This window comes from Nycticebus coucang, chromosome 2, assembly GCF_027406575.1.
Source record: "Nycticebus coucang isolate mNycCou1 chromosome 2, mNycCou1.pri, whole genome shotgun sequence".
Classification (NCBI taxonomy): Eukaryota; Metazoa; Chordata; class Mammalia; order Primates; family Lorisidae; genus Nycticebus; species Nycticebus coucang.
The window spans coordinates 155,899,313-155,913,125 of NC_069781.1; the positions used below are offsets into that span (position 1 = coordinate 155,899,313).

Below are 13,813 nucleotides of genomic sequence, written 5' to 3' on the forward strand. Positions count from 1 at the left end.
CCCAAATGATTTGGATTTGATTTTTTACTCCATTTATCTTATGCAAATCATTTCCTCAAACTTTAATTTCTTTGTAAAATAGGAGTAGCCATGCTTCCTTCTTTCTCTACTTCAGAAAATCATTGTAAGATTGAAATGAGTTATCATATATGAAAGCTTTCCTGACAAAGCTGAAGGAATACAGCTCACATTTTCAAAGTATTTTCAAAATATTTCATATGCATTGTTGCTAATGGGCCCCACTTAATTGTTGAAAAAATGAATTGCAAACTGCTTTTTCTACTCAGGCACAGGCGTCTTGCTCTGTTGAAGCAAGTGAGTATCCGAGAAAACTGCTGCTCCCTTTGTTGCGATGAGGTGGCAGACACACAACTGAAGCCATGTGGACACAGGTAAGAGTATTTGGTTATTTTTCTCTTTTGAACATCATATTAGGCTGAATTTTACCTGTTCTTGAGTTGCTTTTGGCATATTCCTAGTCCCATAGCTGTTCATCAGGGTTTATTGTATATAAAGTGAGCTGAATAAAGAATTAGAGCAGTGGTTCTCAACCTTCCTAATGCCACCACCCAAAATAATTTTATGGTTGGAGGTCACCACAACATGAGGAACTGTATTAAAGGGTGGTGGCATTAGGAAGGTTGAGAACCACTGAATTAGAATTTGCCAAGCAGTACCTGGCTGTCTTCCAGAAAGTGCCTGAAATAGAAGAAGCTACTTAATTTGGAAGGCCAATGTTTTGGTTTCATTTTGTTTATTCCGTACTATATTTTTAAAACAATTCTGGCTTCTCAAAATGTAACGGATTTGGCTTAGCGCCCGTTGCTCAGTGGTTATGGCGCCAGCCACACATACTGGGGCTGGTGGGTTCGAACCCAGCCCTGGCCTGCTAAACAACAGAGACAACTACAAGAACAACAACAACAACAAAAAAGAGCTGGTGTTGTGTTGGGCACCTATAATCCCAGCTACTTGGGAGGCTCAGGCAAGAGAATCACTTAAACCCAAGAGTTGGAGGTTGCCCTGAGCTGTGATGCTACGGCACTCTTCTGAGGGTGACAGCTTTAGACTCTGTCTCAAAAAAAAAAAAAAAGTTAACAGGTTTATGCTATTTATGAGTGTCTTGGGCAATCTCCTGTAGTTTTAGAGCTTCCTCATTTACTTCTTATTTTTAATCAACCATTGAGAGGGCGGCACCTGTGGCTCAGTCGATAAGGTGCCGGCCCCATATACCGAGGGTGGCAGGTTCAAATCCGGCCCCGGCCAAACTGCAACCAAAAAATAGGTGGGCGTTGTGGTGGGCGCCTGTAGTCCCAGCTACTTGGGAGGCTGAGGCAAGAGAATCGCTTAAGCCCAGGAGTTGGAGGTTGCTGTGAGCTGTGTGAGGCCACGGTACTCTACCAAGGGCCATAAAGTGAGACTCTGTCTCTACAAAAAAAAAAAAAATCAACCATTGAGAAAGCAGCAGCCTCCATTGCCATCTAACTAAATTGTAGCCTGGATGCTACAGAACAGAGTGTCTAAGCATCAGCAAGATCCACAGGCTAAGATGATCTCCAAGAAGACTAACCCAACTAAGCGTAGACAGGGAGAAGAACTGGGCAATATGGCAGTCCTGGCCAATCCACTTGTGTTGATTGTATGTGTGCAGCCTATGCTGACATTATGAGCTAGCTCCCTGTAATTCACATTCCATAACTTGCCTTGCTTTTACATTTTGGCATAGCTTTAGCCACCTGGTTCTGCATGGGGTCCAGAGCAGATGGACCTACTTTGTCTTCCCAAAAGGAGTGACTCAGTTTGGGCCCCTGCTTCTGCCTCTATGCTTTAGTTGTCTTTTTTTTTTTTTTTGCAGTTTTTGGCCAGGGCTGGGTTTGAACCTTCCACCTCCAGTGTATGGGGCAGCGCCCTACTCCTTTGAGCCACAGGCACTCCTGCATTTGTTGTCTTTTGAAATGGGTTGTTCTAATTGGCTGTTAAGGGTGGCACCTGTGGCTCAGTGAGTAGGGTGCCAGCCCCATATACGGAGGGTGGTGGGTTCAAACCAGGCCCCGGCCAAACTGCAACAAAAAATAGCCGGGCGTTTTGGCGGGCGCCTGTAGTCCCAGCTACTCGGGAGGCTGAGGCAAGAGAATTGCCTAAGCCCCAGAGCTGGAGGTTGCTGTGAGCTTGATGCCACAGCACTCTACCCAGGGTGATAAAGTGAGACTCTATCTCTAAAAAATAAATAAATAAATAATAATAATTGGCTGTTAAGGGACATATACATAGTGTATCTCAGCTGTTACCTATACCAATCTCTCTTCTGATAGAAAGGCATGGTGCCACCTGCTTGACTAGTCCTTCCTGTCAATTCTATAGCCCCAAATTTCTCAGTTTGAACACATTTAGAGGTTTTAGTTATCAGTCATAGGCAGTTACTGAGTTTAAAGGTTTGATATTTTAATGCTTTTTTTGGCCTTTGCCTCTGTAAGAATGTTAAGATCTGAAACAGCAGGATCTGGTCTTTGCCATCTTGGAGCTCTGTCTCTTCCTTGGGGTTGTGCATACAATAAGGGATCATTAATGACAGCAGAAATGGAAAGCCTTTCATAGTCTCCATAGTAGATAATATATCCAAAACAGATTTGGAAGAGGACATTAAAAGAATTATAGGCTCAGCGCCTGTAGCTCAACGGCTAGGATACCAGCCACATACACTGAGGCTGGCGGGTTCAAACCTGGCCCAAGCCTGCCAAACAATAACTACAACCAAAAAATAGTCATGCGTTGTGACAGGTGCCTGTAGTCCCACCTACTTGGGAGGCTGAGGCAAGAGAATTGCTTAAGCCCAAGAGTTGGAGGTTGCTGTGAGCTGTGATGTCATGACACTCTACCAAGGCTGACATAGTGAGACTCTGTCTCAAAAATAAATAAATAAAAGAATTATAAGAAAATTTAGCTTAGGGCGGTGCCTGTGGCTCAATGGGTAGGGCGCTGGCCCCATATACATAGAGTGGCGGGTTCAAACCCATCCCTGGCCAAACTGCAACAAAAAGATAGCCAGGCGTTGTGGCAGGTGCCTATAGTCCCAGCTACTCGGGAGGCTGCGGCAAGAGAATCACCTAAGCCCAGGAGTTGGAGGTTGCTGTGAGCTGTGTCACACCACAGCACTGTACCAAGGGCAATAAAGTGAGACTCGGGCGGCGCCTGTGGCTCAAGGGGTAGGGCGCCGGTCCCATATGCTGGAGGTGCTGGGTTCAAACCCAGCCCCAGCCAAAAACCAAAAAAAAAATAAAAATAAAAAAAAAAAATAAAGTGAGACTCTGTCTCTACAAAAAAAAAAAGTTAATAAAAAAAATTTCAGTTCAACTTGGAGCAGCAGCAATTTTAAAAGAATGGGGATAGAGAAAGGAAATCTGCATAAAATGAATTACAAGGCTCAGCACCCATAGCACAGCAGTTACAGCGCCAGCCACATGCACCACCAAGGCTGGTGGGTTCAAACCCATCCTGGGCCAGCTAACCAACAATGACAACTACACCACCAACAAAAATAGCCAGGCGTTGTGGCAGGCGCCTGTAGTCCCAGCTACTCGGGAGACTGAGGCAAGAGAATCGCCTAAGCCCAGGACTTGGAGGTTGCTGTGAGCTATGACACCACTGCACTCTACCCAGGTCAACCGCTTAAGACTCTGTCTCAAAAAAAAAAAAAAAAGCTCGGGCGGCACCTGTGGCTCAGTCGGTAAGGCGCCGGCCCCATATACTAAGGGTGGCGGGTTCAAACCCGGCCCCAGCCAAACTGCAACCAAAAAATAGCCGGGCGTTGTGGCGGGTGCCTGTAGTCCCAGCTACTCGGGAGGCTGAATCGCTTAAGCCCAGGAGTTGGAGGTTGCTGTGAGCTGTGTGAGGCCACGGCACTCTACCGAGGGCGATAAAGTAAGACTCTGTCTCTACAAAAAAAAAAAAAAAAAAAAGGCTCTGTTTTTTACTTATGACTATAAAACATCCCAAATAAAATATTAGCAAACAAAACCCAACAGTACAACCTGAGGGTTTATCTTGGAATGCAAAGATGGTACAGTGTAGGAAATCTATTAATATATAATTTACACAAATAGGCCGGGGGTGGGAAAAGGGTAATTATCTCCAGGAATACTGAAAAGACACTTATTAAAATTTAATATCTATTCGGGCGGTGCCTGTGGCTCAGTCGGTAAGGCGCCGGCCCCATATACCGAGGGTGGCGGCTTCAAACCCGGCCCGGCCAAACTGCAACCAAAAAATAGCCGGGCGTTGTGGTGGGCACCTGTAGTCCCAGCTACTCGGGAGGCTGAGGCAAGAGAATCACTTAAGCCCAGGAGTTGGAGGTTGCTGTGAGCTGTGTGAGGCCACGGCACTCTACCGAGGGCCATAAAGTGAGACTCTGTCTCTACCAAAAAAAAAAAAAAATTTAATATCTATTCATAATGAGTGAGATACTAAAATACAGAAATGGATGGAGGAAAGAAAATAGTATTAAATAGGAATGGATGGATACTTCCTTAACAATATAAAAAATATATATTTCAGGGCAGCGCCTGTGGCTCAGTGAGCAGGGCACCAGCCCCATATACCAAGGGTGGCGGGTTCAAACCCAGCCCCGGCCAAACTGCAACAAAAAAATAGCTGGGCGTTGTGGCGGGCGCCTGTAGTCCCAGCTACTCGGGAGGCTGAGGCAGGAGAATCACCTAAGCCCAGGAGTTGGAGGTTACTGTGAGCTGTGTGATGCCGCGGCACTCTACCAAGGGCGATAAAGTGAGACTCTGTCTCTACAAAAAAAAAAAATATATATATAGATATATAGATATATATATATATATATTTCAGCCAAATGCTGGCATTTTTTTAATAGTGATACACAGGAAGCATACCAAGAGATGTTGGGTAAAGTCACCACAAATTATAAAGTATACAAAAATTATTAGTTCTTCTAGCTATCCATATGAATAGCAGACACTTAGAACATATAATTGAAGATCTCTTTTACAATGATAAAAACAAAACCAGCTATCTGAGAATATATCCCAGGAAATATGTGGAGCCTATGTGAAGAAAATTTTAAACACCATGAAATTTAATAGAAGACTTGAATAAATGAACTGTTATTGGATAGGAAGACCTCTCAGTATTGTAAGGGAACAGTTTTCCCTATACTCTAATTTGGTCCACATAAAAGGGGAAATGTGATCTCCCACTAGCCCTGAAGTAGACATACTATAATTTAAAAGTTTATGGCAGGAAAATTCTGAAAAAGAATAGTTATAGAGAGGACTATCCTACCATATCTTAAAATATATTAAAATAAATACTAATACAGTAGAACCTCCGTAGTTCACCACCTCCCTACATTGACTATCTCCTTAAGTCGACTTAATTTTATAGACCAGATTTGTACCACCTGTACATATATCAGTACTATAGGCCTAGTTTTCTTATGTTGACCAGTTTGTTGGATCAACTTACAGAGGTTCTACTATAGTTTGGTCCCATTACTATATAACAAGAATGATGGGAGGCTGAGGCAGGTGGATTGCTTGAGCTCGGGAGTTGGAGACCAGCCTGAACAAGAGTGAGACTTCATCTCTAAAACTAGCCAGGCATTGTGGCAAGCATCTAATTCCCAGCTACTTGGAAAGCTGAGGTAAGAAGAATTCTTGAGCCCAAGAGTTTGAGGTTACTGTGAGCTATGACACCACGGCACTCTTCCAAGGGTGAAAAAATGAGACTATCGCAAAAAAAAAAAAAAACAGGAATGACAATGGGACAGACTAGAAGCCCCAAAATAGAGTTTAACTACAAATGAAAATTTAACATATGATAAAGGGATTTAGTCAAATCTGTGCTAAAAGATAGACTATTTGGTAAGTCATACTGGGATTAATGACTAGCTGTCTGGGAAAAATAGCATCGTATCCCTACCTACATACACACATCCTTACATATATCCTGTGTGTATATAGACTATCTGAAAGAATGAAAATGAACTTTTTTTTTTTTTTGTAGAGACAGAGTCTCACTTTATGGCCCTCGGTAGAGTGCTGTGGCCTCACACAGCTCACAGCAACCTCCAACTCCTGAGGGACCCAAGTCCCTCCTGAGTAGCTGGGACTACAGGCGCCCGCCACAACGCCTGGCTATTTTTTGGTTGCAGTTTGGCCAGGCTGGGTTTGAACCCATCACCCTCGGTATATGGGGCCAGCGCCTTACTGACTGAGCCACAGGCGCCGCCCAAAAATGAACTTTTTACTTGTTCCTCAGAGGAAGAAGATTGAAGATCAGAAATGGGAGGAAGATTTATTTTTTCTTTATACATTTACTTCATTTTCTGACCACGTATAATTTTTACCCTTTCAATTCACTTGTTAATATTTTAGATTTAGTTGGCAGGTAGAGTTTGACCTTTGAAGCATTAACTTGACTGGCTTTTATGTGTTTCTCCTCAGTGACCTGTGCATGGATTGTGCCTTGCAGCTGGAGACCTGCCCATTGTGTCGTAAAGAAATAGTGTCTAGAGTCAGACAGATTTCTCATATTTCATGACACATGTGAAGAGACATCATGGACTTATTTCTACTCAATTCCAGCCAATGTTGAAAAGAAAAAGAAAGAAACCATCTCTATTCAGTTGTATGCACACTGAAACTTATAGCCATGGCCAGATTTTATGCTAAAAATGATAGTTTGTCAAAGACAAAATTCTTTTAGAATCTAATCCAACTTGCCAGCCCTGAGAAATTCCTTGTAAGTCCAAGGAAAGCTGAATGCTAGGAGCCAGACCTGTGGTACTTCCATGAAAAACAATAAGAGATGGTGCCCTTGCAAATGCTGAAACCACGCTGGACTCTATGTTGGGTTCATTTGATTGTTTAACACAGAATATTTTGTGTCATATTGCAAAGTTTTTATTTCGGGCAGAAGTCTTTACAGAGAAGTAAATGACAGTGTGTCTGGGTTAAGCATAACTCCCCAATGGTCAGAGAGATACCCAGTATATTAAGCATGGATATTGCACTGCAAGACTTGAATCTATAAAATTAAAATCACACAGGTCAGTACTACAAACAACATGGAGAACCTAAAAGAAGGTGCGCAGACTGTAGAAAAAAACCCAAATTTTTTGATATTTCTGTGATTCCAAAGAACATTCTAGTTTGGTTTTTTTTTTTTAACTGCAGAAAATTGGTAGTATTTTCACATTCATGGTGTTTTTATCCAATTTCGGTACCCATGTTTTGTGAGGAAAAAATGGTTTTACCAATGCAGGAGGAATTCATAAATTAATTGCAATGTTAGCCTGAAGAAAATTTGGTATTTAGGGTATTTTTAAAGTACCATCAAATCAGGTTTTTTGGGTTTTGTTTAAAAAAATTTTTTTTTAATCAGTATTGTTTTGGGAAGTAATACACTTTGAAACTCTTGAATTAATAGTCTCTAAAACTCTAGAGGACAGTCTGAGAACACGTATTCAATCTATTGTTTAAAATAAATACATGTTTTTGAATAGTAAATTCTATCATGAATTGTTGACTATGTCTTCATCAAAAGTGTTAATCCCTCTCAGGGTCTCTGGTGAAGACCTTCAAGAGTTTGGTTTTTTCTCCCAGAAAATTGGAAGGTAGAATTGTAAATTCAAGAACTTATTTTATAATGGTGTACCTCAGCAGCTGCCTTTCAATTTATGCCAAGTCCTTACAGAGTTTATACTTGAATAGTAAATATGTCTTCTGAGTTTTACAATGTCTTAACTCAATGCACATTTTTTTCTTCCTTTCCCACCCTTTCTTGTTTGTAGTTTCTTAAACCTATTCTGTTACAGAGCTGATTTCCTTAATGGCTGTACATGTTGGGTGCTGGATTTTTTTTCCATGTCTTTAAGTCTTCCATAAATCCAAAAATATATATATAAATATATATAGATAGATATACGTTCTCTTCTTTAGCTTGTGGTGAATACAGTAATTTGCATTGAATAATAAAACATCTGTTACCTTTTTTGATTTAAGATTTCACAACTTTCATTAATGCTTACTCTTAAGGTTCTAAGACATTATATTCTCACATTTTAAAAGTTACTTTTCAGGGTAGGAGAGAATCAAAATTAGAATTAAGAATAAGGTTAATCGGCTCAGCGCCTGTGGCTCAAGGGGCTAAGGCGCCAGACACATACACCTGAGCTGGCGGGTTCGAATCCAGCCCTCGCCTGCCAAACAACAATGATGGCTGCAACCAAAAAAAAATAGCTGGGCATTGTGGCAGCCACCTGTAGTCCCAGCTACTTGGGAGGCAGAGGCAGGAGAATTGCTTGAGCCCAGGAGTTGGAGGTTGCTGTGAGCTGTGCTGCCACAGCACTCTACCCAGGGTGACAGCTTGAGGCTCTGTCTCAAAATAAGTTTAATCACTCAGCAAACTTATTTGTGCAGGGCACTGTACCTGTGTGGTGCACAAAACATCTGTGCACCACACAGATGCGGGAGTTTATATCTGGTAGAGGGGAGAAGATAATATACAGTAGACCTTCCATAGTTGACTGTAGTTGGCTGCTACATTGACCACCTCCTTAAGTTGGCCTAATTTTCAGACTGGATATGTACCACGTACTAAATGGAAGTTTCTTAATTTGGCCAGTTTGTTACATTCCCTTGGGGGGCCAATTTATGCAGGTACTACTGTAATTCTGAATCGTGGCTCTCACTTCTATTTGGAGAATGGAATAGAGGGTGTGAGTGGGGACAGAGAATAAGCAAAAAGTGGAAATAGTAAGACCAGTAAGGAAATTTTAAAGTAGTGCAGTTAAAGGTGAAGGTGGTATGTAAATTCAGTGAAAAAAAGATAGATAATCTGAGGCTGGGAGTGGTGGCTCACATCTGTAATCCTAGCACTCTGGGAGGCCAAGGCAGATAGATTGCCTGAGCCGGAGCAAGACCTCATCTCTAAAAATAGCTAGCGGGAATTCTGGGAAGATGGCCGACTGGTAGCAACCCTCGGCAGAGGTTCCTGAACAGAGGAAGAAAAACTGGACAGAATCAGACTCTATGAAGCCAAAGGAGGGGAGCTGAGCCAAGAAAGAAGTTTGGCAAGCTGTAACTCCAAGGAAGAGCATTCAAGAAAGCAAATTACAGGTACAAAGCCTATGGACTAGACACAGGAGACCCTTCCCCCAAGCAGGAGGCCTGCTGCAGGCTATCTGCAAACGAGCAAGGAACAAAAGACCTCTCATTTTACCTGGCTGGAGAGAGCTGCTAAACTCCAGTTCTCTTTCTCCAGGGAGGTCCCACTTACAAACCTTGACATCACTCCATCAGGCATAAAATTGAACAGATATTTTCTCCACAAGTCCAAACTCCCAGTCCATCTTCCCCACCCCACCCCCAGCAAGGCTGTCTGAAGTTCTGCCCCCTGCAGAGCATAGAGTGTTTGGTCTTGTCCTGAAAGATCTGGGCATAGTGTGAACTGCCAACCATCAGGATGGAATCTGTGACTAATGGGGAAGAAAGAGGGTGTGGGAAGAAAGGGACACTCAGTGGGAGGAGGAGCAGTTCCCTGATTATGACTATGCCCAGCCAGTATTGATACTGACCCTTGGTTTGGGCTGTGTGTGCAGATTGAGGTGCAGAACCCCCAGCTCTGACGGCACCCGCAATGGGAGAGTGGTTGCCCCATGTGGACTGAGTTCGACAGACAGGGCTGGTCCCCAGCCCCTGCTAGGCCTGCAAGCAGAGGCTTGCTAGATGTGGACTGAGAGCAAGGGCATGGTCCCCTGATTCCAACAGAACCCTCTAGCAGTGGCTTAGTGGGTGTGGGCCAAGACCTAAGGGCTAGGGCATGGTCCTCTGTCTCCAATGGGGCTGGTGAGCAGAGGCTTACCAGGTGAGGACTGAGACCTGTGGGTGGAGTGCGGTGCCCTGACTCTAACAGAGCCTGCGAACAGAAGCTTGCCAGGCAGTGGACTGAGACCAGTCATGGTCCCCTGACTCCAACTGGTCTGGCAAGCATAGGCTAGCTGGGTGTGGACTGAAACCGGCAGGGGCATGGCTGCTGGCTCCAACTGGACCTGTGAACAGAGTAGCAGACAACAATGTGGACTGAGTTTGGAGGGTGGGAGTGTGGATCCCTGGCTCCAATTGTGCTGTTGGAGACCCTTGAATCCCTCTCCGTTGAGCAGGGTTTGCACAGCCTGAGACAATTTAATTGAAACCCATGTCTGGGGCTGTCCACTCAGGGACATTCTGAGGTTGACCTAGAACTGAAGGGTGGGTGGGTGCTGGGCACCGCAACTGTTTGTATCTCTTCACAGTCAAGATTTAAACCTAATACTGTTGTTTCTTAGGATAAGGTAGAGGTTGGCTGATATCAAAACAGAGCTAGCTTGCGCAATCTCACAAGTAAGTCCTCAGAGTCTCGGGTCAAAACTCTGAAAGGGGCTTTTGTAAGGTTGTAGGAGATGAGCCACAATTACAAAGCCTAGCACTTTGGTAAGGTGTCTGTACTACCTGGGAACCGCAATTCAATCTCACCTTACCAGTTCTAATAACCAAACGGTGGAAAATAAACATGGTGTGGACCCAACTGAAGAACTTTGGCGACATGAATAACCAGAGTAGATCAACCTCCCCAGCAAGAAATGACAAAAGAGATACAACTGAAGACGTCATGCATAGACAAATGGCAGCAATGTCAGAAATCGAGTTCAGAATATGGATTGCAAATAAGATAAATAGAATGGAAGAAAAGATAGAAATTGAATTCCAAAGAGTAGTTCTAAAGTTGTCTCAAGAAATTAATGAGTTCAAAGCCCAAGTCACTAAAGATATGGACATAATGAGAAAAGAGATAGCAGAGCTCAAGGAAACAAAAAAGTTAGTTGAGGATCTCCAAAATACAGTAGAATCCCTCAGTAATAGAGTGGAACAGGCAGAAGAAAGGATCTCTGAAACTGAAGACTAAGCTTCATGTTTGAACATTCCCAAACACTCAAAGAGGCAGACAAATGGAGAGCAAAAACTGATTATTCCCTGAGAGGGTTGTGGGATCACTCCAAAAGATGAAACATTCATCTTATAGGAATTCCCAAAGAAGAAAAGGATGGTCCTAAAGGTACAGATGCTCTACTCCAAGAGATTTTGGAGGAGAATTTCCCAAACATTGCAAGAGATACAGAACTTCACGTAGCAAATAGTTTCAGAACCCCAGAAAGACTCAATCCAAATAAAGCATCTACTGGACAAATTGTGATTAACTTTGCCAAAGTTAAGACAAAGGAGAAAATACTGCAAGCAGCCAGATGTAAGAAAAGCATTGGGCAGTGCCTGTGGCTCAGGAGGTAGGGCACCGGCCCCATATACCACAGGTGGCGGGTTCAAACCAGGCCCCGGCCAAACTGCAACAAAAAATTGCCGGGCCTTGTGGCAGGCACCTGTAGTTCCAGCTACTCAGGAGGCTGAGGCAAGAGAATCGCCTAAGCCCAGGAGTTGGAGGTTCATGTGAGCTGTGTGACGCCATAGCACTCTACTGAGGGCAATAAAGTGAGACTCTATCTCTACAAAAAAAAAGAAAAAGAAAAACAAAAGAAAAGCATCACCTACAAAGGGAGAAATATCAGAATGACTGTAGATCTCTTAGCCAAAACGTTTAGAGCCTGAAGAAGATGGTCATCGACCTTCAATCTCATAAAACAAAACAACTTCAAGGCCAGGATCCTGTATCCAGGTAAACTGAGTTTCACGTGTGATGGAGCAATCAAATACTTTAATGACATAGATATGTTGAAGAAATTTGCCATAACTAAACCAGCTCTCCAGGATATTCTCAGACCCATCCTCCACAATGACCAGCACAATACTCTACCTCCAAAGTAAACTCACCCAGAAATTTTTGAACAAAACCCAACTTCCACAGTGGTGAAAAGATTAAAAATGTCCACTGGACATCCAAAAATCATGACACTCAAACATTGCAACCCCAAACCCAGCAGAAGAAAAGAAATAACCAAAATTAGGGCAGAATTAAATGAAATTGAAACACAAAAACACTCAAAACACTCAATTAATGTGAATGGTTTAAATTGTCCTCCAAAGAGGCACAGGCTGGCTGAGTGGATACATAAACTCAGACCAGATATCTGCTGTATACACCTTACCTTAAAGGATAAAAGTAGACTCAGGGTGAAGGTATGGACTTGTATAATACAGGCAAATGGAAACCAGAAAAAAGCAAGGGTTGTAATTTTAGTAGTAGATACAATTGGCTTAAAACCAACAAAGAAAAAGAAAGATAAGGAAAGTCACTACATATTTGTCAAGGAAAACACCCAACGTGAAGAGATTTCGATAATTAACATTTATGCACCCTAGCAGAATGCTCCTCAATTCATAAAGCAGAGCCCTAATGGATATGAACAACTTGATATCTTCCTGCACTATAATAGTTGGAGATTTTAACACCCCTTTGACTGTCTTGGATAGATCCTCCAAGAAGAAACTAAACAAAGAATTATTAGACTTAAACCTGACCCTAGAACAAGTGGACTTTACAGACTTCTACAGAACATTTCACCCTAATAAAACTGCATATATATTCTTCTGATCAGCCCATGGGTCATCCTCCAAAATAGATCATATCCTAGGACACAAGTCTAACCTCAGCAAATTTAAAAGTTTAGAAATTATTCCTTAGGGCGGCACCTGTGGCTCAGCAGAGTAAGGCTCCAGCCCCATATGCTGGAAGTGGTGGGTTCAAACCCAGCCCCAGCCAAAAAAAAACTGCAAAAAAAAAAAAAAAAAAAAGATAATTATTCCTTGTATCTTCTTGGACCACCATGGAATAAAAGTTGAACTCAACAGCAACAGGAATCTTCATACTAAAAGTCATGGAAACTAAATAATCTTAGGCTGAATGATAGCTGGGTCAAAGAAGAGATTAAGAAGGAAATCACCAAATTTTTAGAACAAAATGATAATGAAAATACAAATTATCAAAACCTATGGGATACTGCAAAGACAGTCCAAAAAGGCAAATTTATAGCATTGGAAGCCCTCATCAAGAAAACAGAAAGAGAGGAAGCCAACAACTTAATGGATCATCTCAAGAAACTGGAAAAGGAAGAACACTGCAACTCCAAACCCAGAAGAAGAAAAGAAATAACCAAAATTAGGGCAGAATTAAATGAAATTAAAAACAAAAGATTCAGAAGATCAATGAAACAAAAAGTTGGTTTTTTGAAAAGATTAACAAAATTGATAAACCTTTGGCCAACCTTACCAGAAATAGAAAAGTAAAATCTCTAAAATCTCTAATATCATCTATCAGAAACAATAAAGGAGAAATAACAACAGACACTTCAGAAATTCAAAAAATCCTCAACAATTACTATGAAAATCTCCATTCCCAGAAATACGAAAATCTGAAGGAAATGGACCAATACCTGGAAGCACGCCACCTTCCAACTCAACCAGAAAGAATTAGAAATCTTGAATAGACTATATCAATCTGAAATAGCATCAACAAGACGAAATCTCCCAAAAAGGAAAAGTTCTGGGACCAGATGGCTTCTCATCCGAATTCTATCAAACCTTTTAAGAGGAACTAGTTACCTATATTATTATACAACGTTTTCCAAAGCGTAGAAAAAGAAGGACTACTTCCCAACACATTCTATGAAGCAAATATCACCCTGATACCTAAACCAGGAAAGGATCCAACAAAGAAATAAAATTATAGAGCAATATCATTAATGAATATCAATGCAAAAATATTCCATAAAATCTTAGCAAACAGAATTCAACAACACATCAAA

At 42.1% G+C, this 13,813-nt stretch overlaps 1 protein-coding gene across 1 annotated transcript in view; it reads left to right on the forward strand.

Annotated features, from left to right (window-relative positions):
- RSPRY1 (ring finger and SPRY domain containing 1) overlaps positions 1–8,018 on the forward strand; it is a 59,630-nt gene extending 51,612 nt beyond the window's left edge. Inside the window, exons 14-15 of the mRNA XM_053602456.1 lie at positions 288–392; positions 6,465–8,018. Coding sequence (XP_053458431.1) covers positions 288–392; positions 6,465–6,561 — 202 coding nt within the window. The 3' untranslated portion in view covers positions 6,562–8,018. The remainder of the gene's footprint in view (positions 1–287; positions 393–6,464) is intronic.
- Positions 8,019–13,813: the final 5,795 nt, after the last annotated feature.